The 23,917-nt window shown below is 42.8% G+C and overlaps 1 protein-coding gene across 3 annotated transcripts in view; it reads right to left on the reverse strand.

The window, feature by feature from the left end:
- bltp3b (bridge-like lipid transfer protein family member 3B) overlaps window positions 1–23,917 on the reverse strand; it is a 32,968-nt gene that overhangs the window by 7,121 nt on the left and 1,930 nt on the right. Inside the window, exons 2-20 of one of the 3 annotated variants that reach the window (XM_084909150.1) lie at window positions 15,530–15,692; window positions 13,505–13,543; window positions 12,315–12,406; window positions 11,538–11,727; window positions 11,314–11,454; window positions 10,701–10,868; window positions 9,942–10,122; window positions 9,755–9,838; window positions 9,492–9,653; window positions 8,968–9,083; window positions 8,743–8,884; window positions 8,047–8,240; window positions 7,195–7,941; window positions 6,212–6,897; window positions 3,889–3,972; window positions 3,048–3,196; window positions 1,436–1,593; window positions 1,195–1,345; window positions 332–373 (exon numbers count right to left, since the gene is read on the reverse strand). In XM_084909150.1, coding sequence (XP_084765276.1) covers window positions 332–373; window positions 1,195–1,345; window positions 1,436–1,593; window positions 3,048–3,196; window positions 3,889–3,972; window positions 6,212–6,897; window positions 7,195–7,941; window positions 8,047–8,240; window positions 8,743–8,884; window positions 8,968–9,083; window positions 9,492–9,653; window positions 9,755–9,838; window positions 9,942–10,122; window positions 10,701–10,868; window positions 11,314–11,454; window positions 11,538–11,727; window positions 12,315–12,406; window positions 13,505–13,543; window positions 15,530–15,692 — 3,689 coding nt within the window. The remainder of the gene's footprint in view (window positions 1–331; window positions 374–1,194; window positions 1,346–1,435; window positions 1,594–3,047; window positions 3,197–3,888; window positions 3,973–6,211; window positions 6,898–7,194; window positions 7,942–8,046; window positions 8,241–8,742; window positions 8,885–8,967; window positions 9,084–9,491; window positions 9,654–9,754; window positions 9,839–9,941; window positions 10,123–10,700; window positions 10,869–11,313; window positions 11,455–11,537; window positions 11,728–12,314; window positions 12,407–13,504; window positions 13,544–15,529; window positions 15,693–23,917) is intronic. The other 2 variants (XM_084909152.1, XM_084909151.1) reach the window with 2 other exon arrangements.

The following is a 23,917-nucleotide window of genomic DNA, read 5'->3' on the forward strand; positions in this document are numbered from 1 at the left end:
AGGTTGCAGGCCTAATGTTGCAAATAATGGGACCACTCACTCCATTACGGTCACATTTAGCCTCTGTTAAGTGCCACACACACACACACACACACACACACACACAATACCACATCAGCACCCCGTGCTGCTGCTGCTAAAAAAAAGGAGCACACACACACTCCTCATGCGTTGCAACACACGCCGTCTGCATCTGCAGCGCATGCCACTGAGCAAGTCCTGCAAACCGTAACACACACACACAAACAAACACGTACACAGATGGAAAAAGAGGCACCAATGCAAGCATGCACGCTAGGCTACAGATGGTGCATTAACACACAGCAGTTACCTTGGCTGCTTTGTGCAGGTATTGGTACTGAACACACCATACCTGTGGGGAGTTATGGAGGGTAAATAAAAAAGGTGAAGGGGGTGGTAGTAGTGGTGGGCTGTTAGTGTGCAAGTGTGTGTGCACTTGAGAAGATAAGTGGATTCAGACTCAGGCTGCATTCATCTACCAATCATCACACAGGGATGTGCCATGAAATGTCTGGCTTTGTCCCAGAAACTCCACCAAGGATGGCAATTCATTCTCAAATCTGAGAACCACTCAAAGCCTTAAATGATCAATAAATCACTGCTGCAACTGAGAACAAACGTCTTTTTCCCCCCAACACTCTCTATATATCACCTTCCTGCTTTCACTGGCATCTGCTGAGAGAGAAACGTGGATGTCCTGATGTAAGCTGCTGTTCACCCCATCATTTCAAATGTGAACAACATTTTTTTTTTTTTAATGTCAGGAGGTGTCGCCTCAGTATCCTGATGGTCTGTTCCAGGACCTTTATCACATGTTCCTTCCTCTCCCTGTCCTAATGATCCCTCTTACTCTCTGAAACACTCCACCCTCCACCTCCTCAAAAAAAAAAAAAAAACATTTGAAAAAAATGGATAAAAAGCCACAAAAAAAGCTGTAGCTGGATTGAGTCTAAATCCATTAACAAACACAGGTGCACACAATTTTACGTATTAGCACTGGTTTTGCTAATTATCAATTGACAATGTGGCAATATTCATGTGATAGTTTGGCATTTGTAACATTTAGATAAAAAACACTCAAAATAATTAGAGCTCACATGAAAAGCTGTTTGTCTCATGCTCATTCTCAGACAAAACTTTAAAACATGCGCGTAGCCGACTTGCATTTCTTACCCAGGCTGCGGTTGCTGAGGTACTGTCTGAGGCTGACATTTCCCAGCTGGCTGGGTGTGACCCGGCCCACCTCCAGAGCCACGGCTGTGCTCTCGCCCATGGCCTCCATGCCCACACACACCGACTGCACCTTCAACACCAGCACTGACACCTGGAGGTGAGGAATACATATTTTAAAATCGAATAAGCTGCGCATGCTGGCTTTTTATTGTTCATCCCAAAACCACGCTCTGTTTCTCACTGTATCTTTGGTGGGTTCATCAATGCTCTGTGATGCTGCGCTGGCAGAGTCGGGGGACTCTCCCCCCTCGTGCTCCTGACCAGTCGCTGCCTCGATGGCACTCTCTGCGGTGCTTTGTTCACTGATGACGTCCTTGAAGCCTGAGATGGACACGTCGTCTGCAAAGTACATAAAGGAATACAAATGTGACTCACACAGACAAATAAACACATGTATGATCATGATAAAGAGAACCATACACCCTCTGAACTCTAACGTTTTACATAACACATAATAAAAAGGATCTGTTATAAACTAAGTGCATGTCGTGATTCAATAGTTTGCAGAACCACCTACAAGAGCAATAACTGAGCTCACCTTTTTCTGTCTAACTTAATCAGTGTCTCAAAGTCCTTAAGAAGGAATTTTGGCAACTCGTTTTTAACAACACTGCTACTTTAGTTCATTGAAGTTTGCAGGCAGTTAATGCACAGCTCTCTTAAGGTCCCACCACAGCAGCTCAATCAGGTTGAGGCCACTGCAGCACCTTTATTCTTTTCTTTTTCAGCAATTCTGTTATAAATTAGCTACTTTGCCTGGAATCATCGTCTTGTAGCATGATCCAATTTGGGCCAAGCTTTAGCAGGACTCAATGACTGCAAAAGGTGCCCATGTCCTATGGTTGCAAAACATGCCCAAATCATCACCCAGCAGTTGTGCTGATATGCTGTGTCAGGCTTTCTCCAAATATAGGGCTGTGAATCATGTCCAAACACCTCCACTCTGGTCTCATCTGTCCAAAGGACATTGTTGCAGAAGTCTTGTGGTTTGTTCAGATGGAACTTTTACAAACCTAAGCTGTGCTGCCATGTTCTTTTTAGAGAGAAGAGGCTTTGTCCTGACAACCTTTCCAAACGCGCCGTACTTGTTCAGCCTTTTTTCTAGCTATGCTGTCATGAACTTTACATTTTAAGACACGAACCTGTCTTGTGACAGGCCTGTAGTGTCTGAGATGTAGCTCTTGGGCTTTTACAGTTTATCTGAGCATTGCAGGGTTCTGAACATCTGGTGAATTTGTTACATCATCCTCTCCTGGGAAGATTGGCAACTGTGTTGAATGTTTCCCACTTCTAAATAGTCACTCAGTGTAAGACGATGGACTTCATACTGTTTGAAAAAAAATGCCCAACACCCTTCCCAGTTTACCAAAACCTCAGCTTTTACAAGGGTGGTCACACTTACTGATGAGCAGTTAATCAAGTGCATCTGATTAACAGCACCTGCCTACTATTTACCCTCTTAATCCCTATGGAAGCCTTAAGGCTGTAGTTATTTTTTCCCCACACACAGCTTCTGCATTGTTGGCCTAAATTTTGTTGATGCAGTATAGTATATCATGATCATGTTTTGTATTCATTAGTGTAACTTTTTCCTTTCTCATGTAATCCAGTTCACCAACGCACAACCAGCACAATGCTGCCACCTTAAGGCCAAACAGCAAGCTGCAACTACACCTACACAAATCATTAAATCTTGATCCCTGCGGAGATATCCTCTACTCCATGAAGCACATAAGAAGTCCAAAGGTCAGGATAAAATGGTGGAGCTTAGTGCAACTACACGATATTTTTACCTCTTTCCAGCAGGCTGTAAGTGTCTCCATCCTCCATCAGGTAGCTATCTATGGAGATGTTGTCCAGGGACTGCAGAGAGGGGCTCTTCTTCATATTTTTATAGGACACAGAGAAACTGGACTGGGAGCGATCCCGCATCAAACGACCACTACAGCACACACACATACACGGGCGCATGAGGAGGTGTGACAGTAGTGACCATGATCACTCCGATCACTCTGTTTCTGCTTGAGGTACAATTTTCATGCATGCAATTAATTCTAAGTTATGACTAATTTATGACAGACTGAGTAACAGTGACATAAAAAAGGAGTCCAGTGAAACTATTTCATCACATCTGATAGGAGTTTGTGTTATGCCGACACTATCCGACACCACAGTGCTCTCTCTGAGCTGACAGAGCCTACTCGACAAGTCATGAATTAAATATCGCTTCATTCCTTTGTGTAGTGTTGTTTAAGGTCATGTAAGAACCAAGTGTGCTAGCCTCACCAGAGCGCCAGAAATAATGTCAAGAAAAATTCAGATCAGACAAAAAATATAAAGCTGCTCCCGTCAGACTGAGAACACAAGGCTGGCTGGGGAGGAGGAAAACTGTCACAAAGGAAGAGCTTCCCATTTCATCTCTACCATGAAGGGTTAACAAATAGACAGCAAACAGAGGGGAGAAAAAAAAAATTAACACATAGAGACATGCGCTCATGCAAATGCATGCCCACAGAGGATGCACATATACACATTTGCATTTGTACTCATCCACAGACTACAAGCACAAGGACACACACACAGGGTACATGTACACCCTCATTAGCACAGCTAGTCACAGATCCAGTGGCTTACATGTTGGACATGGAATAAAGGGAGGTGGATCTGCTGGAGTTTGAGGAGCTGAGGAGATCAGATACCACAGACAAACTTCCTTTCCTTGATAGAGAGAAAACACACACACACACACACACCTCGCATGGGTCAAAGCAAAGGTCAAGAGGCAGAAAAGGCAATGAATGAGTTAAGACACAGAACATCCAAATGTCGACAGACGGCAGATGAGAAAACACACGTAAGAAAAGACAGCAGCTTGTGGCCGGCCAACATTCAGAGAGTGAGACAGGTGATGTGAGAAGACTGAACATTAAGACTGACGAGCGCTCATGTGGGAATTCGACACACAGCTCTTGTGTTCAGGAATAGACATGAAATTAGTGAGAGAAAGACTCATGTAGGTCAATGAGAGTGAGGCACAGAGGTCTTTCTGAAAAAGCTGTCTGGATCATTTAACAAAAGTCTGACAACTGTGACATACGATCACTTCTCTGGATTCAGCAACGCAACGCTATTTAAACAGGGTGCAAATCATCTAGTAGAAAATATGTTTGCTGGTTTACTTATAAAATCTAATAGATATTTGGTTTTTTGACATTATGTTTGCAGCTAAGGGTGTACTCAGCACTTAGTACAGTTGTCTTATACTGTGCCTACACACTCCTGCTCCCCATATTTTACTCCATTGCTTTTCTCTCTTATAAAAGGCATAACTAGTTTCATATGACGGTCACCTAAGGAACCACTTTAACCTTTTACATGCATCTAAAATAGTTGGGCAAAAAAAGGGATTGTTTAGCCTTTTTCCTACATAAATGACTTTATCAATTCATTAACTAACAACCCTGCTGTCAATTAATTTTCTGTCAGCTAAATCAAGTTATCAGCTGAACATTTCTGGACTACTTATTGAAGGCTGAACTAGTCTGGAAGTGGTTTAAGTGGTATGTTTCAAGCTTTACAGATCATATGGAAATTAAGATTTCAGCTTCAAACATTAAGATTGTTTGAGTTTGTTTCCCCCCCCCCTCAATTACACATTTGATTACTCTTCCTCGTCTCACCTAAACTGGTCAGTGCAGATGTCTGCCCATCCCTGAGCCTGGTTCTGCTGAAGGTTTCTTCCTGTTAAAAGGGAGTTTTTCCCTCCCCCTGTCACCAAAGTGCTTGCTCATAGGGTGTTCATATGACTGTTAGGATTTTCTCTGTTGTATTATTGTACAATCGACCTTATAATATAAAGCGCCTTGAGGCAACTGCTGCTGTTATTTGGGCGTTATATGAATAAAATTGAATCAAAACTTTTTCGAACTCCACCCATAAAAAACAAACATATCCCAATTTAAAGTTGCCTGTTGTCACTTTCAAGGGCCTATTTTTGCATTTCTCCGTTATATTTGGATTACTGCACGGAAGCCATGATCTGATCTGCAAATGCATATTTGCAATTTTGCAGTTTCCTCCCTGGTGACGAGAGCTCCGTTTCCAGCTACAAGCGCACTCTTCAGCACAAAAGAGAACAGAGTATCCAAATTGAAGGAAGCACTTCAAGACGAACACAACCGGGGGCATCCTTTTCTAAATAAAGAGTCCTGCTGTAACATCTTGACGCCTGAGAGAGAACGTCCTGAACTGTGGTGCAGCCACACCAACACAATCCCCCCTCAGCCCTGTTCGTAACATTTGGCTCCCTGCAAAGTTACATTTAGGTTATAGGGTCACTTTTAATAAATGAAAACCAGGGCAAATCTCAAATGCACATGAACGAGTAGTCAGATCGACCAGAGAGTGATCCAAACGCAACAGGAGTGATGAAAGTGATAACACAAGGAGACGACCTTTCAGGGGATATGTTTGTTTTGGTTTTTTTATGGGTGTGATTCAAGTCCTTGTATGGTAGCAAATTTGGGCTTTAGACCTTGGTTGGATAAAACAAGCATCTGTACAACATTAGTTAGGATGCTGACATTATAATGGCCTCTTTAATATGCTTTCCCGACTGGAAAAGATTCTACAAAGATTAACTTGTTAATCAACAAAATCATCAGCAGACTAACCTTATTAAAATTATGCTTTGTTGAATCCTTAATATTTTTTTTGTTTATCTCTTGGTGTTCAGCACTAACTTAATAATGCACTTACACAGCCTGTACTGCAAGCATCTGATTCCTGGTAGAGCGATTCCTCTTCTGCAAATTTGTGATACTGAACTGTATAAACAAAACTAATTACTAGCTTATCTCAGTGGAGTCTAAATGTTGAAGCAGCACAGTTCTGCCTTAACGTATTAGTAATGACTCTGTTGTGGAAACTAATAGCATTCATGAGACAAACTGAATACCTGGATATTGACTGAGGCATCTTTGCAGCCTTGTCTTTATCGCTCCAGTCTTTGCTGCTGAGTGGATCAGGCAGATGGTCACATGCTTGGTTTTTGGAGTCTAACCTAGATCCCATATCATCACCTCCAGACAACCCATCCATCAGCACCTCGCCACCTTCATCTGAACTCCCCCGCCCAGTCCTTTTAGCTGGAGTCCTCTCCTCCACTGACGTTTTGTGGTTCAAGTCGGGATGTGTAGTTGAAGTGGAAGCGGGAACGAGAGGTGCAGGAACCTGCATGGGTCCTCCCTCTAAGCCATCGCCACATAGCAGCTGGTCTACAATGCAAGACTGCTTGGCTCCTCCACCTTCTGAGCCAGATCCTTCATTGCCTTTCTCTCCCCCGTCTCTCGCATCACTCGCAGGCTCCAGAGTTCCTCGGCTCTCTGAGGGCGACAGCTCCGAGCCTGGAGGAGATCCTGAACCCTCGGGCTGCGGAATGGGCTTCAGGAGCAGGGACACCTCTGCGCTTTTGAGCAGGAGGCCCAAGCAGACGGTGAACGGCTGGCGATCTGCCGGATGGTGGGAAGGATCCTTGCGGTCTCTCTTGGAGCTCATCTTCTCCAGATCCTGCTGTAGTGTCTGCTGCAGGGATTTGATGGTGCGCTGAAGCTGCATCAGAAACACATACTGCCGATGGCTTACCTAAACACACGCACAGAATAAAGGCGTTATTAAAGATGTATAAATGTGTTAATGCTGTGAAGCTTTTTTCGGGGGGTTGTTAATTATCAAAGGTTTATTGTTTAACTTCTTAACTTTCCTGTCTCTTTTCAATCTGTGATGTTTATTCTTTTTATCCCTGTAATGGTAACAGGTCAGGTCAGAACTGTTACCATTACCAATTAAGTATAGATTTTCCTTCCTATTTAGGTTTCAAACCAACCAAAGATATGGAATAAAAAAAGAAAATTAGATACAAAAGCCTTTATGAAAAAATACCTGAGCGCTCAGATGCTTCTGCACATGCACCAACACATGCACATCTGCATCTTTATCTGATGACAAAGAGGAGGATGAGGAGGGCAGACTGTCTAGTGAGAGGGGTTTATGGAGACCATTACTGGCTGGCAGTGCTGAATTGCTATTGTGAGGTGATGATGTCGTTGCATCAGTGCTGTAATACTCCTTTAATAATCGCTTCCTCTGTAAACGTGCAACAGCCTCCGCTGACGAGCTTCTGGACAGTCCTGGTCCAGCAGCACTCCTCAGCTTCTCCTGATGCTGGACGAGCTTTGCTGGCTGACACGCCCACACAGTTAGAGGGAAGGAGTCCACAAAGGGCTGCGGCCGCCCTTTACCTCCGCGGGTTCCTTCATAGTCCACCCAAAACTGGGCAAAGTGCAGCGCCCAAAAGTCAGTGGCAGCAGGCATCTTGAGGGCATCCGTGCCCATCGTGGGCACCACCAGGCCCCGATAAATGTCGTGCAACTTGGTGTCCTGTTCGTGAGCGTGGCGCTGGAAGACGGGATGGAGGATGGGTAAAGAGGATGAGGAGCGAGGGAAAGAGGAAAAAGATGAACAGAAGAAGGGTTCCTCTTCAAAGGCCTGCAGAAGGGCTTCAAGGTGGGATCGTGTACAGTTGGCCGGGTGTCGGGTGTTAGTGGCTGCCATTTCTGAAGTCTGAATTGAGATGGAGCGAGGCAGGTCAGCAGGCGAAGAAGAGTCCTGATCAGTGGGAATTACGAGCTAGTGGAGAAATAATAATAATTTTTTTAAAAAGGCATCAATCCGACAAAATACAGTCCAAGCTTCAAACCAGGAAACGGCCTATCCCTCTGCAATCCTTCTTACCTTCAGCATGAGGCCGTCAACCCTGATGTCAACATGCTCGTCTGGTTTTTGAGAGTCATTGAGCTTGTAGATCTCCATGAACTGCTCCAGACTCTGCCTCAGGTCGAGGGCAAAGAGGTTGAGCCACACCAGGCTGCGAGGATCCAGGACCAGCTGAAGGGCATTGAGCTGAGCATAAAGGTTTGGACACGGAACTGGAGGAGCAGAAACATGATGGAAAAGGTGGAAAGGTTACATAATATTTAGAAACACGTAGCAGAAAGTAATAAGACATTATACGTATTAAAAAAGAAGGAAGGAAGGAAGGAAGGAATGGTACTTAATTTGCTAAATGTTATTTTCTTGGCTGCACACTCGAAGTCAGAAAAGTAAAAAACCTTTAGTGGCTCTCATAATGCGTGCTAATAGAGCTTGTGAGAAATCCATAAATGAATTAACTGGGTGATCCCTCATCCAGAGCACTGAGTGTAATTCAGAAAAATCAATGTTCTCTCAGCCACACAGGAGTCAATGACTAACCCCACAGCTCACTGATTGGACTAAATGGACTCGAAAGTGTGATGGGACATAGAAAACCTCCCATAAAGCAGAGCCCGGGTTTAGAAAAATTGTTATTTACACAGCGCAAGATCAACTCATTTATTTGTGAGGTGAGAAAATAAATGTATCTTGAGTATTAAGGCACAAAAGTCTTACTAGGGTAGTCTTTTCCATCAGGGAAATAGTATTCTGTGAACTCTACATGGATGGCCGGCATCTCTGACGGAAGGTACAAGGACTTCTTATTACAGGAGATCATGGTCTTGGGGCTGGAGCGGCGCTGGTCTGCTGTTGAGACCTGAAAAATGAATTAAAGGTAGTTGAGAAAATGTATACAGCCTCAGTGATTTCCTGCAGAAAAAGTCTGCAACATTACTGAACCTGATAGATGCTGAAGTCAGCCATCCTGAGAACAATTGAGCTGGACATGAGCTGAGCCTTGGGAGTCTGAGGCGGAGGAGGACTGAAGGAAGCGCTGGAAGACGTGTTTATCTTACCTGGAGGGAAAAGAAGGTATGTGTAGGTAAAACAAGAGGAAATGACTAAAAACACAACAGCAGAGAGGGCGGCAAACAGTGTCACAACTCAGTTCTCCAGTGAGAAGCTTCTGTGCCTAGACAAAGGTGTGTATCACCGCACCAAACTGTGCGCAAACACACCGCGATACCTGGCTCCAGGCACCAGCAGCACTGCGCTGGAGGCTGTGCGTGTGGGCTCCAATCTAGTAGTGAGGAGTGTGTCTCACTAAGCCCTACTGCTCCTCCTCCCGCTCCTTCCTGACTTCCTAGAGAGCCATACACATCGTCCCTAAGGGACACTGGAGGACAGAAAACCCACAGGGGTGATGTGCTGTGGGTACAACAAAAATGCACCTAACACCTGTGTGTGAGCGTGTGTGCTTTTACCATGCTTTGGGGAACTGTGGGTGTGGCTCGGGCCTTGCTGGTCTCGAACTGTGCTCTTTAACATCTCCACGTTGGTCCTGAATTCATCCAGGAGGCTCCGTGCCCAGCTCTCTCTTGTCTTAGTGGCGTCGCTGTAGTGCATCCAGTGAGCACAGCTGTCACCTATGAAGATTGAAATACAATTAATAAATTCTCTGCTTGTTTAAAGTAAACCATGTTTGGTTTGTTTGGCAGATTACTGATCTCAACAGCTGAATTCATACCTGCTCTGTGGAAAGGGTAGTAGTCCAAAGTAATGGAGCTAAAGGAAAGCTGCATGGCTCCACCGGTTATCCTTTTATTGACGACTATACACCAGAAGCAAAAAACAAGAGACCTCAAGTTGAAAACAATCATACTTGTCATTTGGGTGCTTAATAAAGTAAATGCGTAAGGCTGCACATGCGTTACCTTTGTCCTTAGCATGGATATCATCGCAGATGTGCAGGTCTAGGTGTGTGATCTGGAGATGGTGCGATGTCTCGCACACATCATAGGCGCTGAACAGCTTGGCCATGGTTGCACTCTGGTCAGCAGCTGAGGACGCCTGTTGGGTGCGCACCTGTTGGGCTGAAGGGGGCGGCGATGACACCTGGAGAACACAGAACGTTTTAAGTGTTGACGCTTTGCCCGTGTTATAAACGCTCTGATAGATCATCCTATTCTTGTCACTGATGAGGTTTTCAGTTCATTTCCTACAAGAGTTACTCATGAAGATTGATGAGTCCAATAAAAAAGATGAGCGGTGAAGTACTCTGTGTTTCCACCAGGTGGCATATAAGGCCAATTTACAGGAAACAGATTCATTACTGTACAGTAAAGCTGCTGAGATATAGGAAGGCGTGAATATGAGTGGGCGATGGCTGTCTGTACATTTTGTGTCTTTGTGTGTGTGTAGAGAGCAGGAAAGTAGGACACTGACTGAAAGATGCTAAAAAGCAACAGTGAAAGATATACTGTGGGCACAAATAGGGCATCAGACGTGATTTTGGCAAGCATGAGGACTAAATATTACACCATGGCTCATTCACACACAATTAGAGCACGAACAGGAAGAGGAGGTGGTAATGGGAAAAATGGAAAAATGGGGAGGGTGACAGAAAGAGAGGAAAAAACGTAAGAAAATATGATAAGCGTTCTCTATGCGTGGAAAAAGTCACTGACTGGTACCTGGTCTTCTGTGGCCATGCTTTTCCTCTGCTGTGCAGACTTCTCCATAGCCTCACTGAGGGACTTGGCATACTGCACCATAGCTTTGAGCTGAGAGTCTGTCAGCACCCACAGGAGGTCATCCAAGATGAGAATCAGCTTGGAGGCCACCACGTTACAGTCTTTGATCTGAATCACACAGAAGAGTTGCTATAAACAAGCAATATGCAGGTGGAGGTTCGCCAAGAGTTTCCAGGAATGTAACATGACACCGAATTCACAAGAACATTTATCAGATTTAAAAAAACAAACAAACCGAATACAGGTTTTGCAGTTTAAGAAGCATCTGTATCTTTGTTTTTGTCCAATAGCAATTCAGCAGGCCAATTACTTCTGCTCAGCACACTAAAATCCCCTTTGTGTTGAAGAAACTGCATACCGGTTGCCATTTTGGCTGAAATAAACACCAGCTGTTTAATGAAGCACTGCTATTGGCCCTGCAGCCTGTGAGGCCACACAGAGGGGTCATTGTTCACAGTGGACAAGCCGATGTTGCCTAGAGTCTGGGTTTCAAGCCTGCTCCGTCAAATGTCATAGCATGAATATCTGAAAGGGCACATGCGTGGTTTCTAACCCGTCTCTTGAGAGTGACTCGGATCTTGGACTGGTTGGTGATGAGGCGGATGGGGGCGCTCAACATCTCGTGCTCGGCGCTCTGGATAGCGTCGGCCTCGATCCGGATCATCTGCCAGCTGATCTCTTTAAATGTCAGAATCTGAGCGAAAGAAAAAAGGGCAGTAAATGAGAACGTTGTGTGTCAAAATACCCTTATTTTGTTTAAAACTAACAAATACCGACCTCTCCTCTCTGGGGGTCCTGAATGCGAGTGAAGCGTAGGTCACTGATGCTCCAGCTGGTGTTGACGCTGTAGACTTGCAGCTGGGAGAGCTCAAAAGAGGCGTTAAAGGCCTTGGCACTGATCCGGATGATAATGGAGTTGATTGATAAGGATATGCCCTCTACCACCTTCTCAGCAAAACCATATTCACTGTAAGATGCACAGAGGGGGGGGGGGGGGGGCAATAGATCATTAGTGGCCTGTCAGTCATCTGCATCTTTCAACAAACAAAAACCTCACACATTATCTAAATAACCCCCATGTTTTGTATTCATTAATTTTTGAAGACAAGCTTTATTGATCACTCATAGCTGTACAACAGGCAAAGTAAATATTAGTCTTATCTCTGAACTTTGATTTGTGACCTTTATGATCAGAAATAAACTCCCATCCCATTGTTAACTTATAAAAATGACCCTTTTTTATACTAGTGGTTGAGTAATTAATATTTGCTAGAGTGGGAGGGTTCGGGTTTTATTGCTAGTACTCTGACACTGTTTCAGCTGCGGTGTTTGGTGACACAACAGAACTGTTTTAAAAATGTCTGTTTTTAATTAGTTTTGATACTTTTTTGCCATTACTGGTCAGCACTATATATATGTTGCATTAATTCACATTCAAAAGGCAAAAATAAAACAAACAAAAACTGGACTGTTGAAAAGTTTGAAAGCACTTCATTGCTGCCTACACTGCTCAGCCGACTCATCCCAATGAGTATAATAGAAAGAAAAGCCCACCTCTGTCCTGATGCTGTTGCAATGGGAGATGGGCCATTGGGTGGACGAGGCTCATCGCAGGTACTCATCTCCATCACCACTTTATCCAAAGTCTGAAAGAACAGGCAAGTCAAAGACTAGAATGTCATAGACATAGTAGCTCATCCGACTCATTATCGATCACAGTTCAGAAGTATATTGGTTGTCTTGTCAGGTCTTATCACTGATTGGTTGTACTGCACAATCTAATGAGAATAAAAATTCGTTGAGAAAGACATATGACAAAATTGAGCATGTTTTGAGTGAAGACCATTAGGTGGTTGTTTATTTCAGTTTAGTTAAATTCGGAGCAGCATTACAGGCTGAGTGATTCCGCGATAAAGGTTTGGTAACCAGTTGGCGAAGGGACGGGTGCCTTGGTATGTCATGAGCTCAACAATCCTCTGGCTGCATGAGCTAAAATATGCAAAATAAGCAAACAGCCTTACTTTTATATAGTCTTTTTCAACGTATTAAAATTTGCCAATCCAACAATCGTCAGGAAGCGCTGGTGTGTATTTTATCTTTTCGTACTTTGATGCTAGACCTGAATGTGTTAAATCTTGCCCCTGACAAATACCAAACACAGTATGATATGAAAAAGCTCAAATTAACACTAAAACTAATGAACCCCGAAGAGGAAATGCACATTAGAAAACACAAAAATGTTTCCTTGAGCCCAGAAAGTTCACAACGCTCAGAGCTGAAGGCGTCTAAAGGTTTTGTGTAGGCAGGTGTACCGTTTGTTCTTGTTGCTGGTTTTCACTGGCCCGTGTTCTGGGAATTGAAGCTACCTGGAGACTGGGAGTCTATCAACCTGACACCTGTGGCCTGCTCATTCAGGCGGAGGTCAGAGAAACAATGGCAGCCAGTGGAACAGACATAAACGAGCTTTTGGAAAAGTTCAGCACCAACACGAAGGCCAATTAACAGCATACTGAAGATAAAACGGGCTCAAGACGGGAAACTAAAGGCTGTCGTACGTCATATGTGCGAGTGCGTCAAAGGAAAGCTTTAGCAGTGCTTTAGGAAGCTTACTAACACATTTTGTTTGCCATTTCCTGCTCTTAACCTTCTAATAAAGTGTATCATATATCCTGGACATTCACTTATTGATTTTAACCACAACAAGATCGTGTAAAAAAAAAAACAAAAGTGGCACATCAACTTACCAAAGAGATCGGGTGAGTCTTCAGCTTGGTCCATGGTATCTGTGGGTGAAAGCAGAGCAGCATGTCAGCTTTGCAGCATTGCATGCTACACAGAACTAATCTTTACCTCACTCATTCAGATATGTGGTTCACACTGAAATGAAAAATGCAATTTCAATCAAGAGGATGTACAAATCCAGCAGAGTAGAAAGAACAAAAACGTAATCAATGAGTAGTATAGACTGACTGGCAGCTCATTCATTCATCTCCAGAGCGTCATTAATCCTCGACATGCAGCCTCCTGATTCAAGTCAAATTATATAGCAAAACCGATTAAATGCTTATGTTCGGTTTCAGGGTTTTTTTCTGTCACAGAGCGACTCCTTTTTGGGAGATGTCATAAATCAAGTAATGGGAAATGCTAATTCAATTAAATCCATTTCATTTGCCTTCCTTCTGGTTTTCACAAAGACATCAGGGGGTTCTAGCTCATCTTTTAAACCACTGAGGCAGAAACATCTACTACAGTATGTGAAGTTACAAATGAGTCTTTGCCCGTCTAGATATCGATTGTGTAACTTTACTCAACAGGACCATTCAATGAAGCAACCTATTTTTACTCTAATTTGTGTATTGCGGCTTTTTAAAGGGAAGAGGTGAATGTGTGAGGCTTACTGTCTCCGTAACAGGAAGATGCAAAGAACAGATGGGGATCTAACAAGTGAGGAAGTGAGATATGATTCTGCTTTCTGTTTTATTTAAAAAGCCGGTTTAATAGCAAACACAAAAATACCCAGCGAGCTACGTTAAAGTGAAGGTTTCAATTCACCAGCTTCATCGTTCACTCAGAAATCATATTCCCCTTACACTGACCCCAACTGACGTGACTTTTACAAGTAAAGACAAGGGAACAATGGTACATTGCATTTACAGCTGATCAGACGTCAAAGTGGCAACCTTAAAGCGAATCGAAACAAGAAGAAAAGGCTTGAAAAATTATGCTATGAGCTGACGGTTCGGCTTTTTGAGGATAAGAGGGGAAGGTAGTCGGGTGGGGGAGGGAAGGCAGAGGTGGAAAATGGACCTTGGCCTGAATAAAAGTCCAGTCATGAAGAAAATTATACAGCTGCATTCACCGTTTCCAGGGTGTGTCAGAGGCTGCTCTCAGTCATGATACTTGGCTGATCACCATGACCGCATCGGAGTGTCAGACAGCTCCAGCAGAGAGTGCTTATGTAGTGTTACCAGTGTGCCTTCAACACTTGTATGATATGTTTTAAGGCACACTGTTTTGAATTTAATTGAATGAATGCTTTATTGGCCATATGCAGGTTGCCCCGCAGAGGAATAGGACCCCCCCCCCCGACTTACACACACAACAAAGACATCACATGGGAATACAGTCGGAGATTGGCAGCGTTACAGAAAAAAAAACACTGAAAAAGTACACAACAATGGGAAAAGTACAAGAGGAAAAAAAGAGACCTCTTCTCACGCTGGGCACCTATGGGAGGACAGCATGAGAACAGGAAACAACAAAAACTCTGCACAGAGAGCACATAAATGTCCACATCACAACATTGGAGCACGTGACAAGCCACAGGGGTTGGGTAGGGGGGTGAGGAGTAATCCGAAGGAACACAGCAGTCGTCCTACACAGCGCTACCATTCCAGCGCGGCACACAGACCCGCCGTCTTCCCCCACAGGAAACAAGCATCAAAGGCGTTTGGAAAGGGAGGGGGATGAGTGTGTGCGTTTGTATATACACATTGTGTGTTTATGGAGTATTCTAGGTATCCTTGACTTGAGTGCAAAATCTGCTTTGCACATCTATTTAAATATGACTCCTTAAAAAAGCACCACTGGAACCAGCATCATAACCCACGTCTCATTTTACAAATCAAATTAATTTTCCTAAACCCAGTGTTTCCAGTCCTAATGTTCTCTATAAAAGCGTAAGGGTTGTTTCAATCTGACGCCAAAGCTCTTCCCTAAAAGTCATCATTTCCAGTAAATAGGTGACAAATTGAACAACCCTGTCTCACCCTGATGGCAGCCTTGTTGCATTCCACACGATTGATGGCCAGCCAGGTGGGCAGGTCCAGCAGGCTCTGGAGCACCTCCTCATCGAGCTCCAGGTTGGTGAGCTGGCCCTCCCCTTTCAGCGTGCTCAGGTTGATTTTGTCGGGCGACAGGTTCTTAGCAAACCTACGGGACACAGACGAGAAGAGTCCAGATATATTTATAGAAACAGGCTGTAAACAAACCGACAGGCCAGCCAAGCAAATCCCAAGAGTAGCGCTTACGGTGTATTGGATGTCGATTGCAACACACACATACACACACACACACACACACACACACACACGCTTGTGGTTTTAAAAAACAGTTATATTAAATACAGAATAAATTATATTTAGAAACACTAAAAAAATGTTTAAAAGCCCATAATTTAAGGTTATGACTGCTGTTGAATTTAACATTCCAGCAACAGGAATGGAAAGACATACGTCATAAAACCAAAGCTAGTGTTTGGAAAAGGTGTTTTCTACTTAATTGAAGCTGTATTTGTATTGCTTATACACTGCTCAATCTACTGATGATAAGCTCATAAACAGATGCTGAAAAAAAACACGGGTCAGTCTAGCACAGTAATATGTGTAACTAACACTGGACAAAGTGTACCCAGGCCTCACAGTCTCATAAAATAAGGTGCACATTTATAAGTATTTGCCAGTGTCCCATGCTATATGCTGTATGCCGAATCAGTGAGTCCCTGTTTGCTTTTACACAAAGTAAAGACACTTAATCACACAAACTTGATGTCCATGACCTAAGTGTTTTCTGCCTCCATTCACAGTTTGAGTATTGGTTAATAGTTAGCAGAGTAGCCACACACTGAGTGGATCATTGACGCAGAAATCTCCGCAGACCAATTCAGTACAATCTCCTCTAAACACTACTGTGATTTTATTGATTTCACATTCTTTCTTTTGCCGTCAAGAGCTTCATGGCCTTCCCTGTACATTCCCAATTTTGGTCCGCATCACGTTGAAAAATGCAGTGAAACCATGATAAAGCCCTACAAAAGCATTAGATCCTAGCCTGATATTCATTTGAAATGTTAAAAAACAATAAATAAATGAAACCTGACCATAGAAGTGTCCGCCACAGTTTGGGGTGTCATTGTTAATACTATGAGGTCCAAAACTGGATCCCTGTGGAACACCTTTAACCCTTTAAAGCCGGTTGGAGCAGGCACGCTCTGTTTTGCGTAACTATTTTTAAATCCCGGTAGAACTGCAACCACATAAGCTAGCGCAATAATTTTTTTTGCATATGAAACCGGAGGAGTTGTACTTACATCTTATGCCATCAGCTTGTCCTAAGTCACAGTTTCCTTCCACATATAGCTTTGCAAAAACTGCATAAAAAGCACTTTTTTGCAATTTATGTAATTACTATGCACTTGATGCAGACATATTATTAAAATTTGAGCTATAATGGTTGTATTGATGTATATCAACTTGAAATGCTCCCAAAAATGGCTCCACAACATGTAAAAATAATATAAGCTCTGGCGGACTTGGTTCTATGGTAGGTCTTAAAGGGTTAATAATAGCAAACTGACACCAGAAAGAGATTTTCTTTCTGAGTTACACCAGAAAATAAATAAATAAAAATTAAAAAAAACAAAAAACATTTAACTGAGTGTAAACCAACTGAGCATAGATCTACCAGAATGCCATGATCCACTGAATAGTACCATATTATCCTAACATTTGTATATCAACACTGTTAAGTCAAGATACATGCAGGCATGCAGTTTTATTGTAGCATGATCTAAATCGTGTGATTGATTTTTGTATTTATTGTCTATTTCACAAACAAATATTAATACATTTTGCTTTGAATTACTTTAACTCAGACTCCTATTAATACTCATTTTATATAAATAATATTACTGGTTGGGATCAGGTTAAAAAAAATAATTATTTATTATTGAAACTCTTTAGCACTAGAATAATAGATCTATTGCTTTTTCAACCCACCATAGTGCTTACTTAGTTGTACTTTTCTAGTGAGGTCAGCAGAGGTGACCATCCTGCAATAACATTAGGCGTGGACGCCAAAGCTACCAATAAATCAGGTCAACACTAAACCCAACCAACACTGGACACACTTATCTTGATATACCCACCTCCTAATTTAGAGCAAGCTAATAAAAATAACACAATCCATACGTCTATGCTCAAGACACAGATATGTGACGCCATATGTGACTCTACGAAGAAGCACAGCAAAACCTGAGGAAAGGTTGATTACAGCAGGAAGGGGTGGATTAACTTGTGAGTTGTAGATTCATATGTGACTATAACTTAACCTCTGGGCAACCGCTTTCAATCATGATGCCACTGCACAGGTCGCCTAGTGAGAGGCGATCCTGTCTCCAAACCACCACGGTCCAACTTGGACGAACTGCAATCACTCTCGGGCAGATTGGTTTGGAAATCATTGCCATCTCAATTATAAATACAGATTTGCACGATGCTGGACTCAATCTGAGCAAGTCCGATTGGCGAACAAATGGCCATTTCAAATCTGCAAGTAGTTAACGTGAAATTTTCTGTGTAAGTAGATGCCAACAGATTTGCCATTTTCACCATTTTATTACAGTTTATCTTCGTTTTATTGCAAATAGATTGCGTGTAATTGCCAACTTAGCCTCATTCAATTTCAAACTGTTAAAAGACTGATGGCAGAGTTGCTCCATGTTATTGCCACTTTTTCGCCGTCTTAACACACCAAAGTACATTCAAAGACGGCAACTGGCTGCGTTTGTTCGCAGACCATGTTGCCGTCTTTGTAGCAGCGATTTCAAAGCTCGCTCGATTGCACAAAGCTGTAATCATTTTGGTCGCGTGCATTCTTAAACTACTGTTTTCCATTGTGTGAGTTTGGCATCAGCAGGTAACTGATTGGTGAATTTGAATCAATTTTTCAAAACAATAGTAAAAGCTGAAAAATATAACAAGAGACCAAAATCAGGTTAGTCTAGTAAGAAGTATAAGAGTCAATTAAAAACCTGAAAGCAACTTCTTAAAGTCACATTGGTAGAGAAAGTCACGGAGAGCTCATGAGAGTCATGAAGAGCTCAAAAACTTGCACTCTCGGCATTCCCGAAATGGTGCTGTATGATTACGCAGCCATTAAGAAACTGGATAGTCATAAGAAGACAAAAGGTTTTTGTTTTTGTTCAGATGGTCTGTCTGGACCCAGACTATCAGGACACTCTGCCCAGTGATCACTGCTTTGTGATTCAGCAGCTCATGTCTGTAATGATTCAGTCAGTCAAAATCCAGTTCCTTTACACCCAACACCTTCTCCTGGCAGCACTGGATTCTTCTCGTATTCGCCATCCGTGTAAATTATTCAGCTGTGGAAGCATAAACTGAGCCTCGGCACAGCAGAATGAGTCCAAAAAATAAATAAATTAAAACTCTTACAAGCAAAACACAAACAATTCAATGCACACATGGGCATACACATAGAAACAGTTCGTGTCTGAGAGATGGAGCGTCTTAGCCTTGTGACCAGTGAAATATTCATTTCTGCTGCTGATCAAGTATCAGCCAGCTAGCCAGCTAGTTTCCCCTCCCTCTTTTGCACCTTATCTGGTATATCATCCTCAGTCGGGGCTTCCTCTTGCCTTCCTTCAACTCCATAAATAAATCACTACTGTGAGCAAATAAAATGCTGTTAATCAGCTGTCTAATATCAAGGCTACTAAAGCTAAATTAAGCAGGTAGATCCCAGTCAACAGCAAGAGGTAGAGGGTATTATGTTCACACACACTGTCATCTTTCTCTTTCATCTCTCCACACTAGACCTCAGCCATTATTCCAGTCAGCAGGTTCCAGCTCACCGGACCAGATCCAGGCCCATAAAGAGATTAGAGCAGGCTAATGGCTGCAGGTGGGGGTATCTGCCTCTCCAAAGGACAAAATTAACCACTCAGCACAGAGCTAATTCCTGCAAAACTTAACCAGTTTCACATGACCCATTTGAAACGATTAGTAGCCGTCATGCCAAAAGATACACAAAGAAGGACGCCACTTTTAAATACCTTAAAGCGTTTAAAATTAATATTTTTTTTTATATTAAAATGTGATCAAATGAAAGTGGCTGCACTACAGTGACTGTTGTGCCATCTACCCCTCGGCTCCATTTGTAGTTTCTGCTCTGTAGTCGTGTTTGGAGAGAGCTGCTGTCTCCTTCTCTCCTGCCGTTCAGAATCTTACCCAAAGCTAATCTAACCTTCTGCTTCAAGGTTCACGTTTATGCAACATGCATCACCAATTTTTCATCCTTCTTTTTCCATCTGCATGACTTGGCTGTTCAGTAAACACCTGCTGCTAATAAACATTTGTGAGTCATTTTGCTCAAACTCAGCTAAGGACGTCTCCAACAGTACGCTGATCCTGCAACTTCCCACACAACCACAAACCAAGAGCAGAGATTTGGCCCGCCACACTGTATGCTTATGTCTGCGGATCTGGTCGATGGATACAGGTTTTTCCTACTCTCCGACGATGCATTTGAGGCGCACCCTGATGACATCAGTGCCAGAAAGAGAGGAGGCAAAACAGCCAGAATGACTCAGAGGACTACCAACTCTATTTTTGTTTTTGTTTTTTTTAGCAACAAAGACTGCGGTGACATAAAGTGAGAAACAAAGAGACAAACAGAAAGAGGATAAAACAGGAAACACAGGCGGCATCTTCAGGGCATTCCTGTGCAACCTAGAATTGCAGTTTACCGGAAGAGAAAGGGGAGTTCCTACATTTTTACTTGGCTCAACAAGAAAAATGGTGAACATGAGCTTTAAACAGCCCTCTAAATCCTTCACTGGCCCATTCAGTGTAAACAGGAGAGCGGGTTGAGCCTCCTCAACTGATAACGCCTTTCATTAGGGTCAGTATTCCTCAACAGATCACCAGGTGCTGGATGTAATTGGAGGCCAATTAGGACAATAAGATGCTTCTGGTGAATGTGACTTGCTGGGATAATTTGACAAGTCACACATTAAATCACACTAAAGTGTTTCTCAAAGCCAATTATATTTTTAAAGCCATGCCTAAGATACGCTTCCAGGTCAGAGGAGTGCAGTGTGGGTTTGTGCAGCACACACAGGATCCTCTTCTTAATTGCCAGTCGCTGTAGTCTACAATCTCTACCCAATATTCACATTATATAGAGCCTTCCTGAGGATATTGCCTCTTACTGCCTGGCTTTAATAATTCGAGCTTGATTAAAGCTTGGACTCATTAACGGTATCTGAAGGCTGCAAGCCACGGTCTGTCGCACCTCATCATCTTCTTTTATCTGTTCTGGGTCACAAAATTCTGATAGCAAAGGTTAAGAAAAATGATTAAGCATTAGGCATCAGTCACTTATCCTTAGCTAGCTGGATGACAACCTATATGATATGAAAACCTGCAATTTACAGTATCATCATTTTTAAAAAAACAAATGGCCCAAATTTACTCTTTGATTTACTAGAATATAAATAATTAATGATCTGATAATCAAAATCTTTCGTTACAGTCCTGCATTTGGTTATATTTGTTGTTTTGGGGTGGCCTGACTAAGTATTAGGGATTGGAGGAGGAGCTTCTACATCATGATGGATCTGATGGGAGCGTCAAAAGGAGACCGATGAGGCGGTTTAAGCATCTAATCACAATGATTCCTTGGTTCATTCCTTTGTAGGTTTTCCAGCAGGGAGGGAGGAGACTCAAAGCTTACTGGAAAGACTGGCTTTCCAAGAGTGTCTCGGGATTCCCCAACAGGAACTGGAATCGCTGGGGTGATGTTTGTGTGAAATACCCTGCTCAATCAGCTACACTGCAACCACAGAGGGCTAATGATATTATTATCTAAAGGGGAAAATCTTTATCAATTCTTTACCAATTCTGTGTTCAAAGGCAGCTAGACTGTGAGGTTTTAGCACGTGTCTCATTATTGCAGTGTGCAAACATGATGTAGACAGTAAAGCTGCACTGCTTTGAGTTTGACGTCAGTGTTTTGCAATGATCAACTGTCAAAAAGACATGCAAGTACTCAGAGAAGGAAGCGTTCAGCATGTTTCTCGATTCCCAATTGAAACCGCAACTTGACCTCAGTGAAAGAAAATGGATGGGTGGATTTTGGCTTAGTGGCAAGAAAAAAAGGCTAAAACAAAAAAAGCATTTTCATTTGTTTTCACTCCTATTATATAAATCTTCAGAGATTTTGGACTCATTTGCAATATTTGATTAATATTTACACTTATCAAAAACTTTAGAATTCAACTCATCATTAACATCAACTAATCGCATGGTAGCAACTCACTGCACTTTGGCATGCAAAAGATCATGATGGCCTCCTGAAATTCAAACAGGAGCTTCAGAATGGGGAATAAAGGTGATGTCAGTGACTTTGAACGCGGTGTGTTTGTTTGCGTCAGACAGGCTGGTCTTGGTGCAAATCAAACTGCAAAGTCAACCTGAGTATTGTTCCCTTTATGACTACATCACAAAGCACAGCTCATCTCAAACTGGTTTCATGAAAATGACAATGAGTTTCACTGTACACAAATGAGCTCCACAGTCCCCAGATCTCAAACCAAAACAGCACCTTTGGATGTACAGTCAAAAAAATCAGCAGCAGCTGTGTGACGCGTTAATGACAACATGGACCAAAATCTCTGAGGAATGTTTCCAGCACCTTGTTGACTCTATGCCACAAAGATTTAAGGCAGTTCTGATGGCAACACCTTGGGCCTCACCCCTTACTAGCAAGTGTGCCTAATAAAGTGGGTGATGAGTATATATTGCCAGTAAAGCTTCAAGCATGCTACCAGTTGGACTTTTATTGCACGCCTGGATTTTTGCCTGCTCTTCCTTTTTGAATTTGACATCAGGAGGTAGACCCTTTAATCCCACATACACAAACTCCTACTAAACGCCTCCATGCAAACACAACACAATGAAGGCAACCTGAAAAAGTTGGGCGAGTATGTGTTGGCACAGCACGTCTTTGTGGAATATTTACGGCCCCGTGGAGGCAGCGAAAAGGTTAGCGTGAAGGAGAAAACAATCCACCAGCCCAGTCACGGGCAGCAGAGGATGCCAAGGCCTGGAGGGACCCTGGCCAAATGTCGCTCTATTGCACTCGCTGCACAAACACAACCTACACACTAAGCACTTCACAGCTACACACTGATGAGACACCCAAAGCGAGGGACTTAGTCATGACTCAGGCCATAATAGCCTTCCCACCAGCAGAGGGAATAGTGGAGTGCATCACTATGGTGCATTATTACACAGCTACAGCAGAGGATGGGAAGATACTCGTGGTGATAAACACAGGAGAAGAAATTAATCCATTTCTCCCACTGCAATGGGCACTAAAACTCCAATGATGAGAAAGCACAGACTCAACTCAACCTCAAAACACTATATCGGATTCATATCGGTATCGGCAGATATCCAAATTTATGATATCGGTATCGGACATAAAAAAGTGGTATCGTGCCATCTCTACTTACAATTAGTGGTAGTGCTATATGACGGCCCTACGAAATTCATAAGCATCCATTTAACTCAGTCATAATGACGTTATGAAAGGAAGAGGTCAAAACACAGCAAAAATATATTGAAAAAGTTGTTTAACGTGTCAAATCGAATGCTTCTTTGAGGAGGACTGAATTCAAGACATGGAAACACAAAGAAATCACTGACATTTTTTGATAGCTGGACAGACAAAAACAAAACCTTGAGTTCTGGTATATTCTCTTGCCTGTTTTTTTTTGCTATTCTTGGATATTTATTTGTATACTGAGGACAATAAACTAATAATGACAAAAGTCAGAATCAGATTAAGAGACTAAAGGTAGAAAAGTGAAGAAAGTGAGGACATTTTAAAAGGGTCACAAAAGGGTTAAAAGAATTACATGTGCTAAGAAATGAAGAAGCAACAAAAGGAGGAAGACAAGAAATAAGGAAATGAATGCTCATTCATTAACTGGAACACCTGTAATTAAGCTCCTTTCCCAGCTCCGTAATATTCCTTTATATGAGAGTGTGACCTTTCACCTCATTGAGACAGCCTCTTTCAGGAGAAACATAGCATCGCTACATCTGTTTTTGTGTGTGTAACTGGATCTCGCCGCGTCAGGCTCTGAGCCAGTGTCGTGTCGATATCCAAAGCGGTCCGTAACGCAGACAAGCAAACACCTTGTTGTTAACTCACCCCCGGGGGCTACCTGAGTTCGACCTTCTGCGAAACACTTTATCGACTAAACACTTTCACATTAGGGCAAAACATTGAGGCCGGCAGCTCAGCCAGTGCTCTCTCAGCATTCACAAACTCATTCTTGGGCATGAAAA

This window comes from Perissodus microlepis, chromosome 17, assembly GCF_051167445.1.
Source record: "Perissodus microlepis isolate ML-2025 ecotype Zambia chromosome 17, ASM5116744v1, whole genome shotgun sequence".
In the NCBI taxonomy this organism is placed as follows: Eukaryota; Metazoa; Chordata; class Actinopteri; order Cichliformes; family Cichlidae; genus Perissodus; species Perissodus microlepis.